Below are 18,251 nucleotides of genomic sequence, written 5' to 3'. Positions count from 1 at the left end.
ATATTATATTGTATTATATCCCTTTATCCTTTATTATAGTTCTGGTTATGAAATTTAAAATATAGTATATGGTCTAATAATTTGGATGGTTTTACTTTGCTTCATCCATAGAAAATTTGATTCGTCCTCCAGTATAATAGAATAGAATTGATAGATTTAGTATTTTTTACTAGAATACTAAAGGGTGGAACATTAAACCAATATATATATATATATATATATATATATATATATATATATATATATTAAAATTTTATTTGCCATTTCACTACAAAGACTCCACTGGGGCGATATTCAAACCCGAGTCGTAACTGATCTATATATCTATCTATTTAATTCCGTAAGTAAGTCGGTCTTCTGAACATTTTTCTCGAGCTGTGAGGGAAATAAGATAGCTTTACGAGATTCATTTTAAAGCTTGAGTGTAACAAAAATAACTTGAGCCCTGCCTCACTGGCCTATAAAGTTGAATGAATCTCCATAGGAAATGCATTGGTGAATAAACAGTCTGAATGTTACTCACATGTTCGATGTTCATTTTTGTATAACTACAGTTAGCCGTTTTATTAGTAATACAGCACGTATATGTCTTCATTGTGTCATCTAGTGTGAACAAAGTCTTATGCAAACAATGCTTATACTTATTGTTTATTGTTTTTAGTGATCCGTTGAAATGTATAGACCGCGATTTCGTGTAATTTGTGTAGTATGCAGCAGAGCGAATGTGATTAAGGATAATTTACAAAAATATTTAGTATTTTATTGTTTATTGTTTTTAGTGATCCGTTGAAATGTATAGACCGCGATTTCGTGTAATTTGTGTAGTATGCAGCAGAGCGAATGTGATTAAGGATAATTTACAAAAATATTTAGTATTTTATTGTTTATTGTTTTTAGTGATCCGTTGAAATGTATAGACCGCGATTTCGTGTAATTTGTGTAGTATGCAGCAGAGCGAATGTGATTAAGGATAATTTACAAAAATATTTAGTATTTTATTGTTTATTGTTTTTAGTGATCCGTTGAAATGTATAGACCACGATTTCGTGTAATTTGTGTAGTATGCAGCAGAGGGAATGTGATTAAGGATAATTTACAAAAATATTTAGTATTTTATTGTTTATTGTTTTTAGTGATCCGTTGAAATGTATAAACCGCGATTTCGTGTAATTTGTGTAGTATGCAGCAGAGGGAATGTGATGAAGGATAATTTACAAAAATATTTAGTATTTTATTGTTTATTGTTTTTAGTGATCCGTTGAAATGTATAAACCGCGATTTCGTGTAATTTGTGTAGTATGCAGCAGAGGGAATGTTATGAAGGATAATTTACAAAAATATTTAGTATTTTATTGTTTATTGTTTTTAGTGATCCGTTGAAATGTATAGACCGCGATTTCGTGTAATTTGTGTAGTATGCAGCAGAGGGAATGTGATGAAGGATAATTTACAAAAATATTTAGTATTTTATTGTTTATTGTTTTTAGTGATCCGTTGAAATGTATAAACCGCGATTTCGTGTAATTTGTGTAGTATGCAGCAGAGGGAATGTGATGAAGGATAATTTACAAAAATATTTTGTATTTTATTGTTTATTGTTTTTAGTGATCCGTTGAAATGTATAGACCGCGATTTCGTGTAATTTGTGTAGTATGCAGCAGAGCGAATGTGATTAAGGATAATTTACAAAAATATTTAGTATTTTATTGTTTATTGATAACAGTGTTCTGTTTAAAGTGGTAATGTACCCACAAAATTGAGTTTAAAAAAAAAAAAAACATTTTATTACATATTTTTGTTCCCAAACTATTTGGAAACAAGTATTAAGCATTGGTTTTGCATTTCAACGTCAAAAGTGTGTCTTTTAGATTAAAATTCATCACCGCGCAGAGCTGATTTTTCTCCTCCAGGCGTCTATTGGAAGCAAAACGCTTGATATTCATAATATATCATATATCAATTCATTACTAATGTGCCTTAATTCTGTATTTAGTTTACTAGGTTAGTTTCAATGTTTTAGAACCATTTTCCAAGTTGTACTCATACATAACCTTACTTTGTGACTGATTCACTGTTCATGTTGTGTTTTGTGGTTCAGTTTATTGATTTGGTTTAGTACTTTTGTGTTAGTCAAGAAGCAATCAACTAAAAATCAGTATTCAAGAAGTAGAGTTGGTAAGAAAAACAAAGCTGCATTGGCAGCAGAGAAACGTTGGCAAAATGTGAACAAATAAAAATTAAAAAATTGAAAATAGAAGGCGAAAAATTGAAAAAAATAAGGTGTTGGTCTCTTTTAACTGCAAAAGATGTAAGTAAAACGTAAAATACCAAAGACAAAGCATTTTATGTAAATTGTGTTACTTTTTCATTATAAATAAACATCTGAGGTTTTTTGCGATTTACCGTAAGTTTGATTTTCCTGTGTTTTCAATCACGTTTTACAGCATAACTGTTTTATTTTTTGAGCTATAGAACTGAAATTTTATACATATGATATTCAATATATTGTGCATAAACTGTAGCATGGAAATCAAAATATTTGTAGCCATACTCCTAATATATTTTTTTGTATTTATCGAAAAATTTTGTCAAACAGTTATTTATTTTTTACAACAAATAAAAAAACCATGCATGTTTGTAATGCTACGTATTACCTTTAAAAAAATGTTTATATCATTGAAATAGGTGCAATACAAAAGGAGTTATGCTGTAATACAAGAATATTGGTTTTTGTGATTTTTTTACCCCTTCCACCGAAGGGGTCGGGGTGGGGGGCTAATAACACATGTTATTTTTAGTTTAGTACTAAGGTACACTTTTATTAATAAAAAGATTTTTTAGAAACAAATATAAATCTTTTTTGGGTACATTGCCCCCTTAATTGAACACGTTAAAATCCATCGTAGTTCGTAGAAGATTATTTAAGAATTATACACAGCAAAGAGAATGATTAAGGAGAATTTGAAACGACGGTGAACATGATGAACAATACAACAATTTTGGGCGCCGTTGGTTGATAAAAGCTATGCCACTCAGGATTGCATTGGTAGCCGTGATAAAAACTGCATGCATTGTGGTAAATTTTATTTTTACCAGAGTCAGTGAAAGGCTACTTTACATCATATTCCCACAATGTATTTTAATTTACTTGTATTTTAACCTCAGCCCAAAACAAACCCACAATTACAACACAACGTTGAACGGTAAATATTGTTTTGGTAATATCAGAAAATATAACAGTGCCATAGCTTTACATAATGAACAGCATGTAGCAAAGATACCTGAAGATAGTCCTTATACTGTTAAGGTGCAAGGTTACATTTATAGGTATATCACAGCCACATGCATTCATATGGCTGATTATATAGTAACGGAGAAAAACATGCCTTTTTCCTCTGTCAGAGCTCAATTCCATCACGACTAACCTTTGCAATGACAATAAAAAAGCTCAAGGTCGTCTTTTAATAGATCGGTATATATTGTAGTATTCGGTTATGGACAATTATTTGTGGTTTTTCTAGAGGAAGAAATCACTCAAGACATACTGACGCAAATAGAAAAAAAGACACAAGGAAAATTGAACAATGTCAACAATAGTTACACAAAAATTAACATAACACGTTTAAATATTGAATTGACAAGACTGATTTAATTACGTAAAATTGAGTTTTTATCTAACATAACACAATAAATGTGTTCGTTTTATAGCAATAAAAGGCAGCAATTGATGCTGCTAGCCACTAGTTTATATTTATATTTAATGGTTGATAGCCCAGGATTGATTTTAACGATTAAAAATGCAATAGGTTATATCCTACCGTGAATTCGATCCAAATTCATGGGGTCTAAATGGTTACGGTGACATGTTTCGAAAGTTAACCTTTATCGTCAACCTCAGTAGCCGTGGTGGCGGATGGCTTTGTTATAGAATTAAAACTACACAAACAAAACACAGTGTACATATAAATAAACAAATAACACTAGCACAATATACAGGATCGCGCGCGATGTTTCCTGCAGGCCGTAGCTCGGTAACGGTGCTAGTGTTAGTGGTATTTTATTTATTTACCGGTTTAGTTAAGTTTTCATGTAACTTTGCTCTATTAACTACAAAATCAATAGAGTTCTTATTTGGATCAAAAGGAACATACGTACATAAGTGTCATTACATAAGTAACATAAGTGTCACGTCTCTAGGACAATTTCTGTCAAAAGCTATTGTCTAAAGACGGACAGACAGACAGCGATGCAATTTTAAGAGTCGGCTGTAACAAAATGACCTTGAGTTTTTCATCATAAAACAATCTTAATCCTCATGAAATTTCACGCTCTTATTTTTGATCGCAGCGTTGTGGGAATTGTATAATTTTAAAACTATTCAATTAATATGCATTTAAACATGTTGGTTGCACGTAATCTTAAAATATAAAAAAAGTCTTAACTGAATAACCCATAAGATATATAAAATAAGTAAAAATAATTTGGATACGTATTAGTAATAACTTTAAAACAAGAAATCTTCTTTAATTTTGGGGTTGGTGTGCAGTCCAGCCTGCACGCACCAGATTTTTTAAATTATTTGAAACGAATTCTTCGCGATTTATTATGTTAGATCCATCTTACTTACTATGATTTTCTTCAGGCCAGTGTGATCGTCATATCTTGGATTGTTTATTTTTTGATTGCCTTACTTTATCTAATGAGTTTACTGGAAGAAAGGCTAAATACAATTCCTAGAATCGTAGCATCACGATTTATTTTACATATAGCAAGTGTCACACTTTTATTCCTCGAATCTTCCATCGTTTATAATCAACTTTAAATAATGAAAATGTGCCAAAAGTGAGTAAATACAATTTAAAAGGATCATAGCTTAATGTTTGCAGATAAATTAAATTTGTCCTTGCTTGCGAAGCTTTAAAATTCTGTTCTGTAAAATAAATTCATAATGTTGACTAAGGTAACGCCGATGTATGTATTGTGGCTTTAACCTATAATGATTGTATATTTATACTGAAGCTTGTTTTTTATACCGGATTCTACGACAAGGTACGTTTTAACCTATAATTGTTGTTCAAATGTGTATTTCCATAAATGTTTTACATGGGGCGAAGAGAAATAGTCGGCCCTGAAGAAAACTCGTGTTTTGAATTTAATACTGACTCATTTCTGGACTCCATATCCAGTACATTAGATTCCGGAAGTTGATGGTGGAAGTGCAGACACAAGAGATAACCCTGCATATGAGGTTGGACTCAACATACATACACGTGGTCGTTACATTGCAATAAATGTAAAGAAGCAGTGCGTAATTTACGCTCTCTAACTACGCAGTTCACGCAGTTTAATGCCTTAATACCTCTATTTGTGTGCCACAAGATTAGCCTTGGAGGTACATGTTTGTAGTGCAGGAAGCGGTGCTGGTGCTGGTGTTCAGAGTGAAACTAGTCTTGTATTTCCATAGAAAGGCGGAGAAACTATAGATGCACTAAAGAAGCCCGTTATAAGTGTATACTAGATTAGCGAGGTCGTCATATTGTTATCTACACTGAGTCATGCAAGGCCATCTTATTCATTATCACCCCGCCTTCACAGATTTTGAGCTCAATCACATTTTTGTATTTAAATTTATTTAAAGTAAGTTATGTGTATAAGGGAAATGTTCGCTTTGTGAGTAAAATGACAATCTTAAAATAAGATGAACAAGAAATGGTAATACGGTTTTAATTGCTCTGTTAATTTTTAAAATCCCATATTGTCTGATTAAAAGAACGTTACATCACTCTTGAGAAAACGATCCTCAATTTCATGTATAATGAAATATAAAGGAATATTAAGCAAGTCCAGAAACATATTTTAGTGACAATTGGGAAAAAATGTTGTTGGTGAGGCGTATAACATAGATAGACAATGAAATTAAGTTATATTTTTATTCCTGCCATAAAAATAATAAAGAAATCCCCTGATTAGACATTTTAAAAGCTTTAGGGTATATATAAAGATCCACGGCGCTGGTTCTAACTTGTTTGGTCCACGGCTTGTTGGTGCAAAAACGTACAAACGGTGTAAGCACACTTTCTATCTATCCGCAATTAAAAGTTTTAAATAAAATTTTATTTTTCTTGGATAGGTTACTACACCAATTATAGTCTAGGTTTATATTAGTCTCGGGCTAAAAGACATTATATAAGTAAAAAATCCTTTTTGGAAATTGTAAGAAGTATTTTTCTTAAGAAAGTAATCGATCAACAGCCACAATAATGTTGGTGGTGGTCACAATTGGAAGATATCAAAACAGTTAACAATGTGAAACGAAGTCTGTCAACTAGATTGCTATTGAATTGAATGTCTCCACTTTAAGAATCTGGAAATAACTAGCTGACACTCATTTGAAATTTATTTAAGTGCCTGGCGGTTGGTTGTTGACTGAGACACGGTAAAAAAAAAATTATCTGAGAATAAAATGATCTTTTATGTGTTAAACCTTTTGAAACCCTTCTACTTCGATCTCCACCAGAACTAGCACATTTGACCGTCCATTTCTTTCTTAGGAGAAATTAATTCTTAATCGATGTTAAGGTTGTGTGGTTATAAAATGTTCTGTCTGTTCCTGGATTATTACACTTAATTGCTTTTGTCGTTATAAACTCGTTATTCTACGCTTATTCCGGCCGGCAATACCTTGAATTGTTTTTTCATATGTTTTAAAGAAAAACACTATTAATTTTGACCTTTAAAATACAACTATATATTATGTTTGTCACGTGGATTAAAGTGTGTTAGTATATGCAGTAAAATTGGCCAAACATAAATGAACAACATTCTTGTCCAAATAAACATAATTAATTGAGTTAACCCGTTCAGTCGTAATTGCGGAATGCACATATTATTTCTGTCAGACTACATAATAAATAATTTTATACTTGGGGGATAAACATCACTGTAAAATATATTTCTTGTAAACGTTTATCGACGGAGCGTAACGAATGGTTACCAGACAGATGGAAGGACGTTAGTCTCTATAACCTTTCTATCAAGAGTTACTGCAGAAACTGACAGATAGACAGACAGCAATAAAAAGTGGAGAGAAAAAAAATAAGATCAGGAGATGAGAAGCTACGCGGAAAATTAGATTTATCTTCCGCAATTATTTTCACTGTCCACCTACAATATTTTTAAATATTATATTATTTTCAAAGCATTAATGGGCTATAGTTATTTTTTTCTGTAATAAAACATATATACAAATCATTATGAATTAATTCCATTCTTCTTCGATTCTGAAATAGAGCATTATTAGTCTATGTGTTACTTGCAATGATCTTATTACTTTTGGACTTAATCCCAGCTTATAATTGAAAAATGGTAAAAAATTTCTATCAGTTGTTCTTTGCTTATCATCTCTCATCAAGTAAGTTCATTTAGGAGTAAGTTCATTATTTCTCAGAATTCTTCGCGAAGCTAAGCGATCCGCGGCTGGCAATTGAGATGCAAGTGAAGATGTAGGAAACAGGAACTTAAACTTTAGACAATTCAACCAGGAAAAGTAAACTTATACATTAGAAACCAATGTTAAAATGTGCAAGTCCTTTGTTTTAAGGATTGACCTAATTTTTTTTAAATGTAAGTGACTATTAATAATAGATCACTTACAATTCCATTAAACCTTCTACACAATTTTCATTCTGTTAGGTTATATTTTATAAAATCTCTTATATAAAACTTACAACAACATATAGGTATCCAAGAAAGTTTTTACAACGTGATGTTACTTTAAAGAAGCGTAATGTTAATTTTTATTTTTGTTCGGTTTATAGTCCCAGGTTATTCTGCCTGTCTGTAAATTACAGGACCCACATTCAATCAGTTTATTGGAAAATTATTTTCAATAAACTTTGAAATGTTATAGTCGGTGAATTTATGTAGTTTTTTGAACACTGCGGCTCGAACTATTTTAATGAGTAAATAAACGTGGTTTTACCGCTATTTCGGCGCCCGAAGCAACGAAAACATAGAAAACGTCAAAATAAAACTTGAACTAACAATAAGTACATCTTTGTAAGGCGTTAATACGAGACGTTTGTAAGGATTTAAGTTCAAAGAATTCTCATATTGTGTCATAATTATAACACTAATAACTTTTAAATAATTGTTTTGGATGAGTTATCTTGTTTTTAAGTATACTAATATTACATTACCTCAAGCTACTACGTTGTACTACTAAGTATGAAAATGTCTTGCCCAAACCGGAATTTCTCAGGTCCTCCATGGTATTTTGATATGTTAATTACTCAGTTAACATAAACACTTACATAAGTTGTACCATTAAGTTTTATAAGGATTTAATTTTAAAATAGGTTTTATATCTCCATGCTATCTTTATTATATCTCTAATTTTGTTTATATTGTCGTGATATTCCCAGATTATAGTCTAACTATTGTATCTTTAAATCTGCCTTAATTTCTGTTACTAGGTTTTAAAACGTCAATGATTTTAATATAATTCTTTCAAACTTTTAAACTAATTTACATTTGATTGTATACGAATAATAAAGAAAAAAGGAATAGATTTATGTAGATTGTTTGCTGTAGGGTAATTGTTGTTTATTTGCAACATTTAGTGTTTATGCTGAAACAGGCACTTTTATTGTATAAATTGGCGAGAGATACGGTCGCAAACCGTGCTTGTATTAGCAACAATAACCGTGAACTAATTCCTGTTCTAGACAACCGGTTGTATTCCAGTTTTGTACACCGTAAGCGATAATTAGCGTGCCATTACAGACGGGCTATGATAATCTATAAGAACTGTAATATACTCTGTTTCACAATTAATTGCCCTGTGAATGAACTGTTATTAAATGTGTGCGGTTTTGTTCCATGTTTATTTCCCATAGGTGTACATGAGAGCTTTGTAATGAATAATCAACAACAGAACGTGCTACAACCTCGTTTATCTTACAATTTGATTTACGGGTGGCTTCATCAATATTTACAAACAAATACACAGTGCTAAACAAAAATAGTAATCTTAATAAAAAATGGAACTTAAAACGTAGGAATGGACGGTGAAACTATTTTTAGGGAGATGGATTTACAGTAATTTGTGTCGAAATCTGAACAATAATGGTTCACAGTTTTTTGAAAAGCAGCATACACATTAGCATGTATACTTTCTATCATAAACGTATTTTAACAGTCATGCAATGCTGTGAATAGATACGTGGACACATTTGAGTTAACTTCGACTACAGTTTGGTCATCAGGATGATCATTGCAAACCCTATATTGATGAAGGAGTTGTGATTTATTACAATGCTTTCAAAGACACTAAAGTAATTCTTGTCCAAGCCCATCTTGAGGGTCATAGTAGTAGTGATCTGTGACATACATTAGTGGTAATACACCCATCAAGGCATGACAGACACTTGCTAATAGAGCATTAGACTGCAGGCGGTCATTGTGTAGAATCACCAGTAAGTAATTGTCAGCTAGTTATTACTCTTTCGTTGCATTTTTCTTATATTTTCCAAGAAAAGTTTAAAATGTGATTTTATTAACACACTTGGAAATTATTAATCGTCTGTTTTTATATGATATGTACCACGATTCTGAAAACAAAGAAGGACCCAGAAATACGAGCACTACATAAGCTGTACTGTTTATAAAGATTACTTACCCCTTTACCTAAATCAAAACTCTTACAGCAGTGCTAAAAATTCGAGTCGAGAGAAACTGTACAGTGGAGTCCCGCTAATCCGAACACGTGTAATCCGAACGTCGGTTAATCCGAACAGGTCCAGGAGGAATTATTTATAACGATAATGAACAGTTATAGGAACTAATTACATAAAAAATGAAAATGGCTGCATCATTTCGTACATAAACAAAGAAAAATTTAATTAAATAGACATACAGTATTTTATTAAGACAAATTGTGTACGGTACAGTACATAAATAATGAAGTTAAATACAGTACCAAATTGAAACTTATAGGTTAAGTATGAGTTAAATTACTGTATTAAGAAGTGAAATCAAACAAAAATTGGACGTACAGTACTGATATTATTATTGAGCACAATATTAATTGTTAAAAGACATAAATTCAGTTATTGTCTTCTGTCGCATTAAAGAGAGTCTATTGGATGACTCTCCAATAGAGTACAACTATTGAACGCGTGGACCCGTACAATATCCAGTACGCTCACATTGCTTAACAATAGAACTCTCACACTAAATACGGTAAATGTGTTTAGTATTCGCAAACACGTTTATTTGTCAAGAAATACAATGCAACAGTCAGAAAACATGTTTTAATAAACAATGTTGATAATTCTATAACAAAATAGACCCATTCTCAAGTTTAAAACCGTATTTTTCTGTAATTCTGGCTAATCCGAACAGGGCTCGGTCCCAATTAGGTCGGATTAACGGGACTCTACTGTATTTTCAAAACTTACAGTACTCGTAAAACTCAAGATTCCCATTACCATACTTGCACCACAGAGCCCTCACCAATCTTAATCTTATACAGAATACTCTCTAGAGTGATGCACGGTTCACATTATATCGTACTATCGTCCCATAAGTTTAGTCTTCGTCCAATCAAAACTCTAAAAAATTGTGCTTGCATACTGCATTTTTTATCTTCATGGCATGTTTTGATTTCAGTAGAGAGAATTCTACAGTTTAATAAATTGACGTAATGAGGCTTTCGTTTTTAAAGTAGATATCGGAGTCAGTATGACGCGGAGGAGTCCTGTTTACATTAAAGAATATTCTTTACTACAAGATAGGAGTACACGCTTGATTTCTACGTGTCGCGTTACGGGCTTCGTTGAGGTTGCAAGCCAAATTTTCTAATATATAACTAATTTAATTCCCGAGATGTCCTGTGCGCAGATAGACAGACAGACAATCACTCAGAAAATAAATTGACACGAACATTACGTTCAGCCAAATTCTAAGGTTGGAAAAGCACCATCATAGAACACACTCTCGTATATGTAGTAATGAAGTTCATGCAATATTTAAAATCAATGGATGAAACCTTTCTCACGATGTCTTACAACATTGATACATTAAAAGTGTTTTCAATAATTTAAACGCAAGAGTGCTTCAGTCCACTTAAATTTTGACGCAGACTTTTAACATTCACTTTCCACTCTATTATATTTTCGTTTTACTCTATTTATTACTGTATGATATTTTGTTTTATGTTGTATTGTACTTTTGTAATTACTATTGAGTATATTGTAAGAAATAAAATTGAATAATAATTCAAATACATACATATAACCTACTAGTATGAATTACAATAGTTGTCCTAACATTGAACAAACAAGTTTGAAGATGAGAATACGCTTTATTAACTTAAAATAAAAATTTAATAAAATTAGATAAATTCTAACGAGATATAAGAAGGAACAACATTATTTTATTTAAATCTTATGTTCAACATCCTCTTAAAACACTGCAGTTTGTAAGAAATTAATAATTGACCACATTCAATACATGAATAAAGAAAGAATAGCAGGAAGTAAATAATTTATAAGTGGCTTGTTTTAATGAAGTAAAGTTTTATATTGATCTTAATAGGTAATAAAATTATTAAATCGTATTGAACTTAATAAAATCATTAATAGCTTGATTTGCATTCTTGCTCTTTATTTAACAATCATGTATAAAAAAATAATTGTAAATGGTCAAAAATTTAGATTTCCTGGCGTTGTTAGTTTTTAACAACGTGTGTATTAGTTTCGATTTTTCTAACGTGCATGGTGATGTAGTCAATGTGCAATAAGGAAACGCGCAAACACTCCCTTGGTTGTATTGAGGATTGACAAATCATAATACCAGAAACAATAAACTACTAATTAGTCATTCAAAAGCGATGAAATAAAATGAAGGCAATGATCTGTGGGGGGGGGGGGGGGGATTAATAACACAGGCTTTCAGTAAACGCGCTGCAGTCAAAGACATTCATTAAGGATTTAATTAATTCAAAATCGCCCACAATATATTACTGTCTTATTATTAGAAAATGATTGTGGTTTAGTAGTGTTATAATGTTACAACGAGTTGATGTTGCATAAAATATTTTTTTCGAACTCTGGTATTTGAATAATTGGTGAACGATTTACGCATCAAATGTGTATAAATAATTTAAGTACATAATTAAAAATGTACTGGAGGTAATCGAAATATCGGTAAGGACAAAGGGAGCCCCTCCTTGCGCCCGCTCCCCTCCAACACTTTCTCCCAGCGCGACCCACGGGAGCAGGGCTTGAGCCACCATATTCCAGTATTAGTGTTGGTAGACCGCGTCATGTCTCTCGCTCCCGCACCACGCTCATGTCCCTGACAACCGCGCTCACCTCGCGTACTTTTCTCTATTTGAAAATCAAAACTTTGTCAAGTGGTTAAAACTTGCTGTCGGCTATTAGTGAAAATCATTTTCTTAATTTTCTGTGATCATAGCGAAAAAACTTTTTATTCACAAAGTGAACCGATTTATAATTTCTCTAGGGAAATTGTGTCTTATTGATATACTTGTACGGCGACATTTGTGATTTACTTTGGTTGAAATTTGAACGACAAAATGTCTGAAACGGTGCAAATGATGCCTTGTGCAGGCGTGGAGGAGATCTGTCGCATCCCTCGCCGCAAGTCTCTGGTTCGATTCTCCGGCACTGAAGACATCGAGCGGCCTCGCCCCATCACCAGGATACCCACGAGGGTCGAACTCACCACCCTCACCAGGATGGCAAAAAGACCCGCCGTAGACATCGAGTTCCAGGACCTCACCTTCACTGCAGGTCAGGAGCACTTTTATATGTAACAACACTAAGCTTTAACAAGTATCCCTTAAGGGCATAAATGTATTCCGTGCGAAAGCGTATTCATAGGGTTTCAAGAAGAAACGTCAAAGAAACTGTTAAAGGTTAGTGCAATAAATGAAGACCGAACCAATTTTTGAAGACTCTTCCAATTAATTAAGATAGTATTAACAGTTGTCCAAGTAAAATAGGACGGCAGATTTGTTTTGACACATACAGGGTGTCCCACGAGTAACCCGACAAACTTCTCAGGTGGTTTTCTCTCATCAAAATAATGAACAAAGTTCATAAAAACATATGTTCGAGCATGATTTGTCAGATATGAGTGGCCTTACAGGTCTGGGACGGGTTTTATTAAAACTTTCAGTTCATTTTACATAAAATCCAATAAATTTAACAACTATCTTTATGCAATAAAAACATAAATTTCACTTTCATAGAAAATCGAGTGAAATCTTTCGCTAGCCGTAGCTAATAGAGCGTTTTCGGACATATGTTTATGAACTTTTTTCATGAGAGGAATCTACTTGATAAGTTTTTCGGGTTACTCGTGGGATGCGCCTTGTAGAACTGATGTTACAATCCATAAATACGTGTCTAAACGCAGACTTAGCGTATAAAATTACAAGCTAAAAGGAAAACTTTTTTAAGGAAACCTGTATAATGTATTTCAAATAACCCAATTTTGTAGAAAAAAGTGTACAGAGAATTTTATTTTAGGATACAAATTACGAAAGAACAGACACCTCTGAGAATCAATTGATACTTGCTCTAAAAATATTATAATTGTTTGTAAGGTTCATCGGCGATGAATAGCTTGAAAGACAACAAGATTACAAGGATTTCGGATATTCTCCAAAGATGGCAGACTTAAATTGGTCTAATGTTTCTTGTGTTATGCAAGGTGTTTTGTGAGTTAAACCATGACTTGCAGATAGATTGTGACTGATCCGGATGTTTACCTGCAGATAGAGATCTACTCACGCTAATAGCATACTCTGGTAATGTACTTTAAGTCATCCAGTACATTAAAGATGAAAAATAAAAGTTAAGATTGCACTTACAATATTCCTATACACTTTTATTGCTGTTTTCAGCTTTCAACAGCAACAATAACATTACCTATAAAGTTCCAGAAAATACCAGTCATTAAATCTGAAAGAAAAAAAGCAGGCGTGTTCCCAAAATTTAATTACTTTAGTAATAAAATGGACCGTATGTGGTCAGTTTTGTGAAACTCAACATGGTCTGTTACTCTGACTGCAGATACAGGTTGTCCAAATTAACTCCTAAACCAGTGGTAATTAGCATCGCAAAATCAAGTCTAGCTAACTTATTCAAGCAGTGTCGATAAAAATTATAATAAGAGAAATATGGGTAGCAAATTTAGTCCGAATATTTATGTTCTGATTAGCCTCAATTACATTCGCTAACTCAGACATTTTTCGATTTCCCTACCGTTGCAGGAGTCAAACTTTACATTATTTAAAGCAATATCCCATTGTGTAAAATGGTCATAAAATAAAACCTGTAATTTTTGTTTTGGGATCTTCTGTTTTTTTTAATCCACTAAGGGAAATAAAACAAAACAAGGGTGTGATAAAATTATACAAGGGTAATTAAAACGGTTTTGCAAATATATAAAATATAAATATAAACGGAAATTTATAAAATATTCCTAGGTCCATTGAACTTAGTTTTTTGGGTGCACTCAATGCTCTGAAGAAATCATCGTTAAAAGAGCACACCCTAACTTAGGATGTTTAATTTTAATGGTAATTCTCTTTTCATGCTGTAAATGCGTTTGAGAAGAAATAAACACTACCGCATATTGACGCAAACTGGATGTGTTTATAGCGTTATTGGTTTAACACGTGTTTCAATCCCAAATGTTACTTTTTATATAATTAATACGTTCAATTTAAAGAATTGGAAAGAAAACAAAAATAGTTTTTCTTAATGAAGAACTAAGCTCCGTTAAAAACTTTAGCTTCCACAAGAGGCAAGAATAAAATTATGTACTTGTGAGAAATTATAAAACTTTTATGTATGTGTTTGTACAAATTAACCGGTATTTTTATATACTGGTTATTTCAATGGCAGAATAAATGGAAACAGTGTTACGGAAGTAAGGGTCCTTGGAACATAAACTGTGTTTATTGTACAGGAAACTGTAATCTCTTCGTAGATAAGATTGTGCTGTATAGTTATGGAGGGCAGTACTACCAATGAATACTAGTATTAGTATTCATTGGTACTTAACACATATTAAATATTACGGTAAAGATTTTTTTAATTTTGAAAGGTATATAAAGGTTAATTCAATCACTAAGTTTCTAAATCGTACTAAAGTGGTTCCCAAGTATTAAATTTTTATGTAAAATCACACACAGACAAACTCTCATAGCTGTACGTTGTATACGTTTTTTGTGTAGCCTACTATTACATCTTGTGTCTTTGGAAAATTTTACTGAACATTCAGATAGATTCAGGTGTATCAGATACAACTTTTTGAATTGTCCTTTTAATTTAAGTACGATTTAATTTGTCCAAGATTAAAAAAAAATAAAATAGCGAACAACATTTAGGTTAGACCTTTATGTAGGTGCGGGTCAGAAGTTATGTTTTACACTGTAGGCAGCCGTAATTACCGTTTTAAGTTAATTTCCAATTCTAATTTTGTTATTAACTCTTATTAGAATAGCTGAAATTGGCCGATAATTGAACATACGAGCCACACCGACTAAGTAGTATTCTTCCAATATTAACCGTGGGTGTTCTCCACACCGTTGTGTTGTATCTCGGATGTTATGTCGACAAATGTTGACAAAAAGAAGAGACTGATGACGCCGGTGGCTACAGCTACAGTATCAGGTAGTGTTTATCCATAACTAAAGTATTTCGTTACATAGCAGACTACCTAGGTAAATAAGGCTGATGACGCCGGTGGCCACGGCTACAGTATCGGGTAGTGTTTATCCATAACTAAAGTATTTCGTTACATAGCAGACTACCTAGGTAAATAAGGCTGATGACGCCGGTGGCCACGGCTACAGTATCGGGTAGTGTTTATCCATAACTAAAGTATTTCGTTACATAGCAGACTACCTAGGTAAATAAGGCTGATGACGCCGGTGGCTACGGCTACAGTATCAGGTAGTGTTTATCCATAACTAAAGTATTTCGTTACATAGCAGACTACCTAGGTAAATAAGGCTGATGACGCCGGTGGCCACGGCTACAGTATCGGGTAGTGTTTATCCATAACTAAAGTATTTCGTTACATAGCAGACTACCTAGGTAAATAAGGCTGATGACGCCGGTGGCCACGGCTACAGTATCGGGTAGTGTTTATCCATAACTAAAGTATTTCGTTACATAGCAGACTACCTAGGTAAATAAGGCTGATGACGCCGGTGGCTACGGCTACAGTATCAGGTAGTGTTTATCCATAACTAAAGTATTTCGTTACATAGCAGACTACCTAGGTAAATAAGGCTGATGACGCCGGTGGCCACGGCTACAGTATCAGGTAGTGTTTATCCATAACTAAAGTATTTCGTTACATAGCAGACTACCAAGGTAAATAAGGCTGATGACGCCGGTGGCCACGGCTACAGTATCAGGTAGTGTTTATCCATAACTAAAGTATTTCGTTACATAGCAGACTACCAAGGTAAATAAGACTGATGACGCCGGTGGCCACGGCTACAATATCAGGTAGTGTTTATCCATAACTAAAGTATTTCGTTACATAGCAGACTACCAAGGTAAATAAGGCTGATGACGCTGGTGGCCACGGCAACAGTACTGGTAGTGTTTATCCTCAAAGAAAGTGTGTCTAGTTACACAGCAAGGCTACCAAGGTAATAAGGCTGATGACGCCCATAATCACTGCCACAATATTGGGTAGTGTTTATCCACAAAGAAAGTGTGTCTAGTTACACAGCAAGGTAATAAGGCTGATGACGCCCATGACCACTGCTACAATATCGGGTAGTGTTTATCCACAAAGAAAGTGTGTCTAGTTACACAGCAAGGCTACCAAGGCTATGAGACCGGCCTCGATCCGAGCCAACATTTGTCATTATGCAACCCAACCGCCGGACTGTTGGCCGGTGCAGGCAGTGACGTGGGTCGTAATGTGAGAAATATGACGTGGAACATTTTAATTACATATTACACGTAGTGGTTAAATTATTTTACGGTTGTAATCATATGGTAATCTGACACCACTGCAAAATTTCGTCATAGATGTACACAATCATGGAAGGCTTGAGCCATTGGAGACAGACACCAATGGCCCTTGGTGTGTTCCTCGAAGTATCCAAAGGTCTCAAGTTGAGTAAATCTTCATCTGAAAATGTGTAAGTTGTTTTAAATACCATTTGAATGGATTTCTAATAAATAACAGTTTAAACGTATTGGTTTATGAATTTGGTGTTAAAAACCCCCTCTAAAATAAACTGCCATTGAAGTGATTGATTGTATTTAGTACAGCTTATTAATAAATAAATAATCACGTAGATTTTGGACAAAAATACAAGTTTCAACATACTGTCTGGTAAAATATATACTATAGAGAACCATCCTTTCCTGGTAAGATACTGGTACTGAAGTGGCCCAATCGAGTTGTAAAGTTTAAATATGTACAGTTGGTAGTAAAACCGTGTATTTATGACCTTGGAAGTACAGAATAACGTACATTCAACTTTAGTGATATTATCACTTCTATATGATATATTTACGCTAAGCACTTTTACCATGGTAACTTTAAACTGTTTTTATCTTGTATGGAAAAAATATAAACATTTCATAAACTTGTTTGATGTTTCAATAAGCACTGTTACCATGATAACTTTTAACTTATACTATATCCGATTTCAAAATTGGTATACAGCTATTAAGTCATTCTCATTAAATTTATGAAGCTTTATTAAGTTTTGTTTGTAACTTTTATCGAAAACAATAAAAACGTTTCATAAACGTTTTTATTCGTAAACAGGCTCGAGTTTTTGGCAGATTTAAAACTCGGTTTAGTGTGTGCTAGGGTTCACACTCTTCCGTACTTCCAGTGTAACTCACAATAATGTCTCGGATAATAAAAACGGATATGACCTACAAGAGTTAAAATGCCTTATGCCGTCATACATCACTTCCTAGCTATAGCTGTCAGTCGCAATCAGAGATCTGCTCATGATATTCATATTGCACAACCTGCTGATTTGCCCTTGGATGTAGACACTTCCCTAGTTCTGTATCTTTGTTGGCAATAGCGCATTGTTCTTGTCTTATACGATAAACAATTTCTCTGGCGTCACGTACAAATTAATTCATTAAGTATTATTAACTTCCGTAAACACATTTATATGACTTCCAACTCGTCACCACAGTCCTTTCGTTAGAATAATC

The 18,251-nt window shown here is 33.2% G+C and overlaps 1 protein-coding gene across 3 annotated transcripts in view; it reads left to right on the top strand.

Annotated features, from left to right (window-relative positions):
- Window positions 1-18,251, top strand: part of LOC124356885 (ATP-binding cassette subfamily G member 4-like) — a 126,501-nt gene that overhangs the window by 18,222 nt on the left and 90,028 nt on the right. For 2 of the 3 annotated variants that reach the window (XM_046808160.1, XM_046808159.1), the window contains exon 1: window positions 12,290-12,818. In XM_046808160.1, coding sequence (XP_046664116.1) covers window positions 12,602-12,818 — 217 coding nt within the window. In that variant the 5' untranslated portion in view covers window positions 12,290-12,601. Of the gene's footprint in view, window positions 1-12,289; window positions 12,819-18,251 lie in introns of those variants that run through there. The other variant, XM_046808161.1, reaches the window with a different exon arrangement.

Source organism: Homalodisca vitripennis, chromosome 3, assembly GCF_021130785.1.
Source record: "Homalodisca vitripennis isolate AUS2020 chromosome 3, UT_GWSS_2.1, whole genome shotgun sequence".
Taxonomy (NCBI): Eukaryota; Metazoa; Arthropoda; class Insecta; order Hemiptera; family Cicadellidae; genus Homalodisca; species Homalodisca vitripennis.
The sequence above is the reverse complement of the archived record's forward strand: the minus strand, read 5'-3'. Positions and strand labels throughout refer to the sequence as shown.